Source organism: Tasmannia lanceolata, unplaced genomic scaffold, assembly GCF_043159265.1.
Source record: "Tasmannia lanceolata isolate RefF3 unplaced genomic scaffold, GAP_Taslan_0.1 ptg000926l, whole genome shotgun sequence".
Classification (NCBI taxonomy): Eukaryota; Viridiplantae; Streptophyta; class Magnoliopsida; order Canellales; family Winteraceae; genus Tasmannia; species Tasmannia lanceolata.
This window is the reverse complement of record NW_027519591.1, coordinates 24,113-35,160: the sequence shown is the minus strand read 5'-3', so window position 1 is coordinate 35,160 and position 11,048 is coordinate 24,113. Positions and strand designations below refer to the sequence as shown.

Genomic DNA, 11,048 nt, shown 5'->3' with positions numbered 1-11,048 from the left:
GCAATCATTCCGTCCATCTTGACCATACGACAAGATTCACTTTGGAAAGAAACCGAAAAACTGTTCAACCAGTCAGCTGGCAAAGTACTGGAATCTATGCAGAACAAAAATCTTAACCGCTGGGTAAAGTGCAGGAACCAAAACTGCTCAAAAAGATTTCGAGTGTTTGAGCAGAAGAAACTTGTAAATCACCAAAGTAAATGTAATTTATAGACATAATAAACATGCTCAACAAACTTATCCCTTGCATTTCACTACGTGAGCTCATAGACGATGCCTTAACTCACCAAGGGACAATCGCGAAATATTGCTACTGATCTCCTTTCGGTTGGAGCCAAACCGTGGGTTCATCAGCGAGAAAGCAAAACACGATCCAGAGAGACCAAATACACGGGTAAGGATCCTCAAAAACGGTGGGTCTAGGAACGAAATCCACATATGGATCCATACGGGTAAACCAAACGAACTAATAATATTATCATAAAATCGTAGACAAATCATGACAGAAACTATGAACTCATCAATATTACACATACCACATAAAAATAACTCATTATACAACCGCCGCCGCCGCAATCAACACGCCAGTTCTACTAACTCGACCCAGATGGGACTCGTAAACTGGCTCACAGCCAAATCTTGGTTTGGACTAATCCATATAATAAATCTCATTCCTTCTCTACTCTCCAGATTCGGCGTCGAAACTTCGACTCATCGCTCTACATCTAGAGTTTGAGGAGGCAGTGTCCGCGGAACTGAAAGAAATAAAGAGACCTACACACAAACAATCACAAAATGGAATCAAACGTTCTAGATGCCGAGTACTATGAAGTCGATGAGATCAAGAAAATAAGACTGGAGGAAGGAAGGCTTGTTTTCCTTATCAAATGGAAAGATCATGATGAAGAAACTATAGAACCAGCTGACGAAATTTGTCAAGAATGTCCGGAAGAGGTATTAGACTTCTTTCTAAGGATGTGTAGTTCATCAAATGCTGCAGGAAGACAAGAAGCTGAGAATCGTACTGCAGAGTTTTCAAGAAATCTGGAAGACCAATATAGGGTACTTCAAGAGCAACAGCAACTTTTGAACGAACAATCTGCAGCACATGAAGAACACAGAAAAATCCTAGAAGAATATGAACAACAGCTTCACTCCTATTATGACTTTGTGAGACTGTTGCGATCTCGAGAGAGACTATACACAGCCCCTCCTGCTTATGAAGACGCCATTTCAAACGACATTCGAGCTATTGACTTATATCCAGTTGAGATGTATCCAGTTGAACTACTACCAATACAACCATCTAACCCTCAGAATAACGATGCGCAAGAGCCAGATAGCAATAACAACATAAGCAACAACTTCAACAACTACAACGCTGAATAGATAAGTAACTAAAATACTCCTCACTTACTTCAACCACTCTAACAGTTTTCAACACACTATCAGTTAATCTTCAACACTCAACATCACAATTTCAACAATCAAATAATCATAATATATGTAATCAATACAGTCTTATAATCAAGCTAATATATCACTTCAATTATATATATAACTACTCCGCCGCATATATAATCAATCTATAATCGTCTCGGCTATAGAATCATGGCAAACATGAACAAAGACGACTCTGCTCGTCCTGATCATCTCAGAGACTTTGCCGCTCAAGTTGGAGAGCTGCAACCTGCATTGAAGGAGCAGGAAGAAGCCTATCAAGCAGTAGCTACTCAACTTGAGAATGTAAGAGGAGAGATCATAAGTCTCCTGAACCTAATATCACATCGAATCGACACTCTCAAGAAAAAGGATAAGCAGGTTGACAACAAGCTGAATGACCTCTTGAATTTGGCACAAACGATCTGGCCAACAAATACTCAAGCTGGTGATTGCCTGCCGACAAAACGTGCTAGGAAAAAGAAAACACCATCTACCGTCACCTCTCCACCTGCCGCGAATCAAACAGTTCAGTCTAATATTGTCAACGAGCATAACTATGCTCAACCAGCTCCACAATATCGAACTGAGCTGCAACTGGTGCCGTCGACAAGTTCTGGGTTCCAAACGAGTCAGCTTAACACAATCAACGGGCTCCAACCAATACCTTCTACTAGTTCAGGGAATCAGTCAGGACAATCAAACATCATCAACGATCACAGCTACACTATTCTACCAACTTCACAATATCGAGTCGAGTATCAACCAAAACCCTCGACCAGTGCAGCAAGGCATCCGGAGCTGACCAAACTGATAATAAGAAAGGTGAATATGCCAGTTAACAATCCTAACGTGCATAGGACGGAATATGCTGAAATACATGAGCCTGTTCCTCAGAATCTCACTGTCAATAGTGAGCGGAGAATGAGAATGGAACAGTTTATTTATCAAATGAACACTATAGAGCACTAGAGCACAGGGGCATGTTGAGCTATATGCTCTCGTGCCTTTTATAGTGTCAAACGGAAGCACGGGGGAAATAGCGAGCGATGGGGAGAGCGAGCGAAGAGAGGAATCTGAAAATGAACAATCGATCGATCATCTTGACAGCAGAGCAATAATCGTAAACATCTACTATCTCATTATATCAAACACTTCTTATGTAAACAAAGTCGTAAATCTCAAGGCCGCAGTTGCGCAACCACAGTCACGCAACTGCGAGTATAAAAGGCCGTGCGCTGTGACGCACTTTACGGCATTATCATTTCGTGTATAATACCACACACTTCAATAAACACTATAACTTACAACATCAGTTTAGTGTCAGTTTATTCTTCACAAGTTAACAGAAATCTCTCATAAGATTTTCAAGTCTTCTTACTGTGGATCTGAGGTTTTCTGATAGTATTTCGACTGCGTCCAAAGTACCTTTAGCTACTTCTTGCATGATATCGAAATTTTTCTTCATTTCCAAAAATGCATCTTCTAATTTTCCTTGACGATTGTAGGTTGAATCAGGATAAATTCTCTCAAAGGCGACTGAAATCAAATTACTGACGATGTTTCCAGTAATCACACTAACTCCCTGTTTCAGTGCCTGGGCTCCTGCTTCCTTGAGCAAGCCAACTACTGCATTTCCTACTACTTCACTTACTCCTCTCTTGCGTCTGGTGAGATGAACACTTTTCTTGGCCAATTCGGTTACTAATTTCAGCTTCGGTGCAATCGCTGCAGAGACGATTTCTGCTGTCGCTTCCAAGGGTCTTTCAGCAATAGATTCGCCAATCTGGATTGTTTCCATTTTGATGTCAGTGTATGTTGGTGAATTTGCAATTGTGTTTAAAACGGTGCTGATTTTGTCCTTCACTAGTTTGAATCCTGGTTTGATAATCATGTCGAATGGATTTATGAAGTAGGCCCATCCAATCATAAGATTACGTTGAAATTCATTCGTGATCGGAATCATTGGGTCACTTTCTCGCTTTTTCAAATGGTGAAATGGTAATTTTCTCATTGGCAATTCGGTCTCCAGAAATTCGTTCATTACCTCGCCCCATTCCTTTGAATAGAGATTTTCACACTCGTTACGGAACTCCTCAAGTCTTCTGAGGGTATCATTCTCTAATAATACACTGCTGTTCCGTTTTTCCTTGTCCTTGATCAAAAAGGTATGGTCTTTGATTGCTTTCTCAAATACATAGCACGGGCTTGTATAAGCAAAGTTGATGTCGAATTCGATTGTTCCTAATTCTACGGAATAGTCTGTTTGTAGCCAAATAACTGGCTTCACTTTCTGGAATATGTGTTGTGCGTTAGTGTTGACAAACACTAGCATTAGTGTCAATATGCATAGTAAAGTTTTGCTCATGATTGAGTTAACTGCTTGTGTTGGTTCATTGTAGAATTTAATGTCGTTGACGTGTCGAGTGAAGATTTTCGAATCTTCCAATCTCTCCAAGGTGTAAATGTCGTCCTTAATACCAATAATTTTGTATGGTCCCTTGTACCGTGGTGTTAACTTTGATGATCTTTCGGGGGTCTTGATTAAGACCTTATCGTTGAGTTCATAATGTATGTCACGATGTGTTGTATTGTATCGCTCACGGGATCGTTCTTGTGATGCTGATTGTATTGCTATGGCTTCCTGCCTACATTGTTTCAAATGGTACTGTATTAACTTTGCATGCATGTCATGCGGTGTTACTTTGTTGTTAATGATTCCATCTTGGAATGGTGGTCTCTTACCAAAGGTCATTTCGTACGGAGTATGTCCGGTTGATCTGTGATGGTTGGTGTTAATAGCCAACACAGCAATAGGTACTATCGAATCCCAATTTGTGTCTCTCAATGGGTCGTCCAATACAAGTCTGATTTTTTCTTGGAGTGTTTGAATCACTCGTTCTACCACAGCGTTGCCTTGATGATGGTTAGGCGTTGCTTTAAGATGTGAAGCACCAAATACCTTAAGTATTTCCTTCACGAATTCGTTGCAAAATGTTGTAGCTTGATCAGTCAGGATCGAATGTGGTATGCCGAAGCGTCCACAATACTCAATAAGGAACTGTGTAAACGTTGGTGCAGTAATATCCGGTACTGGCTTGGCTTCTACAAATCTAGTGAACATATCAATAGCTACGATAACATGAACATTGCCATTCATTGACTCCTTGAAGGGTCCTAAACAATCAATAGCTACTTGATAGTTGGCTTCGTAAATCTCGAAGTTATGCATCTGGCCTGCTGGCCTCACTCTTGGTACTTTCTCTAGTCCACATGGTCCACATTGCTTGACCATGTTTGTGATGTCATCTAGCATTTTAGGCCACCAATAGTCTTCACTTAACTTTTGGTACATAGCGTTGATGCCTGGGTGTGCATTCATGTTGCTATTATGAGTCACTCTCATTAATTCCTCTCTCATGTTGCTTGGTACGTATAACTTGTTCTGTTTATAGATGATGTCGTTGATTAATTCGAAGTTTTCTACTTTATCATACGCTTTCTGAAATATTTCTCTTCCCTCACTGTCGTCGTATCCGTCTCTCCACTTAAGTTGATCGAATGGTGTTATTATATACACTATGTGTTCAAGGTAATCATCAATTGGTTCGTCAACTGGAGCTCTACTCAGACAGTCAACATCCTTGTGAAGTTCACCTTTCGTATAAATTATCTCGAAGTCAAACTCACTCAAGATAATTGCCCATCTCTTCAATCTCTGACTTGTGGGCATGCGCTTATTGAGCACGCATAGTGCGCAATGATCTACCATAATAGTGAATGGTTTGCCCAGGAGATAGGATCTAAACTTGACTACACTATAAATGAGTGCTAGTCCCTCAAGATCCGTGATCCCATAATTGGCTTCACTGCTGCTTAGCCTACGACTACAGCAGCTAATCATCTGCCACTCACCTTCTTGTTTTTGCAATAAAATACCTGCAACTCCTTGACGACTTGCGTCAGTCTTAAGCATTACCGGGTCGGTGTGATTGAAATGCGCGAGGGTTGCGTTATCTTTCAATCTGCTGATGATGGTTTCGAATGCATGTTGTTGCTCATCCGCCCACTGAAAATCAGTGTCTTTCCGAATTAATTTCGTTAATGGTTCTGCAATCATTGCAAAATTTGGCACAAACTTCCTGTAATACGAGAACATTCCAAGAACTCGTTTGACTTCTTTTGCGTCCGTGGGTGGTTTAAGATCTGATAGCGCCCTTAACTTTGCAGGATCTTGCTTAATTCCATCACGTGATATATGATGTCCTAAAAAGTTCACTGAACTTGTTGCAAAAACACATTTGCTGGGTTTTATCTTCAGGTTGGCCTTGATGATAATCTCGAATAATTTTGCTAAAATATCAATGTGTTCCTCCCAGCTATGGGTTGCGACACAAACGTCGTCGATAAAAACTTGCAGGTTTAAACCTTTTAAACCTGCCAAGGTGACATTGATCATCTTTTGGAAACTTGCCGGTGCATTAGTTAATCCAAAGGGCATACGCTTGAAGTGATAAAGACCATCTTCAGTTCTGAATGCAGTCATTTCTTTTGATTTATCATCCATGGGAATTTGCCAAAACCCAGATGCGAAATCTATCTGGCTAAAATATTCTTTCCCTGCCAAAGTTTCCAAACAGTCTTCTATATTTGGTAATGGGTAAACCCATTTCTTGGTCATGTCATTGAGACGTCTGAAGTCGATACAAAGTCTGTATTCACCTGACTTCTTCTTTGCTAGTACGTAGGCACTTGCCCAAGGTGATTTACTCTCCTCAATTATTCCTTCTTTCAACATCTCTTTTACTTGCCTACGTGTTTCCTCTATCTGTACAAGTGCACGTCGCCTAAGTGGTTCTGCTATCGGCTTAGCATCTGGCAAAAGTTCAATCTTGTGTTCATGATTTATGGTTGAACCTAAACTTCCATTTATGGAAAAAGCTTGCGAATAATTTGTCAACAAGTCACGTAGCTCCTTAAACTGCTCATCAGTGAGCTCGTCTCCGACTGTAATGGATTCCTTGATTTCATTAACCTCCATCACTTGGTTGACAAAAACCGGTTTTTCCTCATTAATGCATGAATTATTCATAAGTTCAATGGACGCAACTTGCGTATCTTTTTCCAAGACGACTTCGTCCTTGCTATGGTTGAGCAATAAAACAGGTAATTCGTTGTCGTGAACATCCGTGATCACGCGCGCAACAAGAATTTTTGGACAAAAATTGTAATGTTTGATCATTACTGTTCCAACCGCATTGGTTTTACCTGGAATAATTACTTGTGATCGCGGTGGAATAATTTCAGCGCAACAAGTTCTTATACCGGGGAAGGTTGATTCCTTCTCAAAACTTATCATCAACCTTTTAGTGTTGATGACAATTTCCATTGCCCTCATTAATTCAAGTCCGATAAGGATCTCAGACGTGAGGTTCCTTACAACTGCAACTCTTTCGACTTTGGATTTGGTAGTATTTCCAATGCTTACCTCGATGTTGAGTACTGATGTACCACATGTACTTAAAAAGTTTCCGTCGGCACCAATAAGTGGTGTGTTTCGTTTTTCCAGTTTCCAATCGTGAAGGTTGAGCATTTCCTCGCTCACTACTGTAGCATAGGCTCCTGTATCAAACAGTCCTACTAGCTTCTGTCCTTCGCAAACGACTTCCTTTTCGATTAATCTTCCATCTCCATTTCTATTTATAGCATTAATCTGATGTCCTTGGCCACGTTTCTTGACGATGACCTTCGAATTAGTATTCTCAATTACCGGGATTTCCGTGCCAATTGCACCTACTTGGTCCTTCAGTCTCCTGACTGTGATTACTCTCGATCCTTCCTCTTCGACATTGGTGTTTGCACTTTGAGCCAAACTCACTCTTTTGGGAGTAGTTTGTGGTCTCGGTACATATCTACCAAGTGGGCTGCCATCGGCTTTCGTCTTGGCCGGACATTCGTTGGCATAATGTCCAAGAGCGTCACACTTGTAGCACTTTACCGGTTTCCGGTTTGGAATCGGGTAGCTGTCTTGCCTGGTTGTGGGTACTCCACGGTTTGCAAATTGAGGTCGCGAGGGCCCTGCAAATCTTTGCGGTCTGTTCCTGTTCTGGTTATTCATTCGGTAATTGGACTGATTGTTTGATCTAACGAACGGTCTACGTTGGTTGTTGAATTGCATCGGAGGCCTTACGGTCTTAGCGTCTCTTGGCTCATCCGTGTATCTTCTGGTCATTGGTAGACCAGCTTCTATCTTAAGACAAGTCTCCTTGAACTCGTTCAAATTCTTCGGTACTCCATAAGCCAATAATGGTTTGTACTCGTTTCTTAACTTGGACCTGATTTGTCTAATCTGCTCTGACTCCGGTAGATCTGGAGTTAACATTAGCATCAATCGCCTGAATCTAGGAATAAAGGTACTAACTGACTCTCCTGGAGTCTGCCTTATATTCTCTACTGCATTACTCAATTGCTCATATTCGGACTCTCCGAGATAATTTGAAGTAAATGCTTGATGGATCTCTCTCCATCTACTATACGGTCCTAGCTTTGGTCTCACATCTGTGATGTACCAATCTTTTGCCGCTGCTCTCAAGAACGTTGGGAAATATTTCACTGCAATATAATCGTCCCATCCGTTGGCTATTATGGCTCCTCCATAATCTTCCAGCCACCTTCTCGGTCTTGGTCTTATTCCATCAAAGATTTCAGGTCTTAATACCAGCTCATTCAGCTTGATAGTTGTCTGTGTTGTCTTCGGAAGTTGTATTGCTTCCGGTGGTCCATTGATTTGCTTCGGTCGATCGCCTTCCTTTGTCCTATCGCTCATCACCAATGACAGCGTCTGATAGACATCGGCTATGAATTCCTTTTGATTCTTGGTCTTGTTCTTCACTAGTTGAATGTCGTTGACCAAATCCGTGTACTTCTTGATCACCTCGTCCGTGATCTTGCCTTCCTTATCCTTATACAATTGGCTTAGGCGCATCGCCGAGATTACCTGGGTGCTTGCTCCTGAAGGTCCAGCTACCAAAATAGGTCTTGGCTCTTCGGGTTCATCACCCAACGCTGCTTGATTTCCGCTTGGCTCAGCCATCTTACCTCTGTTCTTGTTTTTCTTCGGGCTTCTAAATGAAAACTTCCTTGTTATGGATCCTGTCCACGATATGTTATCGTCTCCTCCCTTCGGTGACTTGAAGCTCAAATCACTTTCTGAATCACTACTATCCTCTTTCATACTTTGATTCTAAGTTCTTAATTGTACGGTCGCCATGTTATGGTTTCGAAGACTGAGCGCCGAGCGAAAGCTCGACGCGTTTATTTATATGAAAAAGAAGGGGGTAGGCACATGCGCCTATCCCCAACACATATGTTAAGGTTATGAAGACTGAGCGTCGAGCGAAAGCTCGACGAGTTTATTTATATTGAAAAAGAAGGGGGTAGGCACATGCGCCTATCCCCAACATCCCGCCGCCCAAGAATACAGAAGTTCTACAAATATTTTTCTAAAATATGGTTTTCGGGTGTTGTTCGGAATTGCCCCACCCGAGTTTCGTCACCAAAGTCATAGCGTAGGTAGATTAAGGACTAGTGAACACGATGGAGGTGGTCTGGTTGACAGAAAACCAGGGGTACCAGTTTTGGGTCAAGTGACCCGAATCGCCGAATTGTGTATCTAGTCGCACTGATTGAGGGCTGCTCAACACAATGAAACCATCTAGAGGTCGCTACGACCCTTGTTTCTCGAGATAATTGGGTACGAGCCCATTTTTGGGTCGAGATCGGCCCCCATGTAGTGCTAGGACACCGAAACAGTGTCAGAACGCCAGAATAGTCTACGTTGTTCGAGTCTACCCTACCAGAAGAGTCTGGACGTGCACTCATGGTTGGTTGGTTGGTTGGTTGGTTTGGTTGGTTGGTTGGTCAACTTTTTCACCCTCCAGGTGCATAAAACCGTAGGCACCCAAAATCTGGGAGGGATCCAATTATCTCGAGAACCAAGGGTCGTAGCGACCTCTTGATGGTTTCATTGTGTTCAGCAGCTTTTAACTAGTACGACTAGATACCCAATTGGACGATTCGGGTCACTTAACCCAAAACTGGTACCCCTGGTTTCCTGTTAACCAGACCACTTTTATAGTGTTCGGAGGGCCCTAAACAACTTATCCAGTGCATTCATTCATGGAAAATCGGGTGGGGCAATTCCGAACAACAACCTGGTTTTCTTTTGCTTGATTTATCCCGTCCATTTTTTCTTCGATTCGGGCAATGATAGCAGTGGCGAGTTTGTTGCTCTCGCCGCCTGCTAATTCCAAACTTTCTTCCAGCTCCATTATTCTTTTCATTTCCTGCTCTAAATACCTTACAAGTACTTGTAAGTCTAGCTTAGAGTGCAATACTTTGCCGGCTGCAACGAGGTTCTTCCAGGTGCTATATCTTTCTGCGTTACGCATGTTTCGCATACTTGATACTACTGCCCTGGCTAACTCTCTGGGTTCGGTGTATTCAGTCTCGTTGAACAAGACTGCCGATCTCAAAGAGTCAACGTAGGCAACGCAACCTGTCTCCTCTAGTACAAAGTTGGCGTCACTAATGACGCTCCGCTTTGTCCTTCGTGCCAAGGCTTGGAAAAGCGCAAGTTGTTTACGCAACTCTACTCTTGTGCACACGTATGCCCAGGCATATATGGTCGAATCGGCAACCGAATCTCTCACCGAAGTGAGTCCATACCCGCCTTGGCGCCTCGGCAAGTAAAGTCTTGCAACTGAACTTGCTTTGTAGCGTGCCTTGAGTTTGTTGAGCAACTTGCGCATCGACAAATCTAAGTCGTCAGCCCTTTTCAGGGTACTTCGAAATGTACCACCACTCTTAAATGAATTACGCGTAACGTAAGTCATCATCGATATGATGGAGTTTGTAAAACTAGCTTTCTGACCAAAGGTTAGATCGCTGTCCCAAACTAACTCGACAGTGCCTATGAACTTAGACTTTGCCCTATCCCAGGCTTGTCCAGGTTCGATAGCGAGCCGCTGTTCAATGCCTAAGTACTTATATGTTTCGCCAACTGAAAGAGATCGTATGTCCTGAGTTGCCTCAGAGCTTGGAGTCCTTCCAATTGGCGAGCCAATTTGCACTTGTGCATTGTGCGGCTCATGCGATGCCCGAGCACATTTCTTAGCATTGACGACCATGCTAATAGCTTGCGAAATCCGGTGTATCTTTTCCAGGATTCTCTCTAAGTTATCAGCAGAATTGCTATAAACTTTGAGATCATCCATGTAGAAAAGATGGCTCTGATGGAACTTATCGGCATCAAGACGACCACCTGCACTGGAAGTGAAGCCCAACTTCATCTTATTGATCGCGTGGCTGATAGGTGCCATTGCGAAGCAAAAGAGAAGAGGGCTGAAGGAATCCCCTTGGAGCACACCCGACTTGATAGCCAATGGTGCACTTTTCAGAGTCCTTCCATTAGGTCCTCTTGACTCGTATCGAACTGTCCACTTGTCCATTAGACCGCCGATGAATCGAGTACGTTCGATGGTACTCGATCGTTTGCAGTAGCCATTTTAGATAAGTGTGCGGAACACTATCAAAGGCCTTTGCATAAT

General features: G+C 42.5%; 1 protein-coding gene across 1 annotated transcript; it reads right to left on the bottom strand.

Annotated features, from left to right (window-relative positions):
- Window positions 1-9,599: 9,599 nt before the first annotated feature.
- LOC143869086 (uncharacterized) lies at window positions 9,600-10,820 on the bottom strand. Its single transcript, XM_077376240.1, has one exon. It carries the CDS (start codon window positions 10,818-10,820, stop codon window positions 9,600-9,602), a length of 1,221 nt encoding a protein of 406 aa, XP_077232355.1.
- Between the last annotated feature and the right edge of the window lie 228 nt (window positions 10,821-11,048).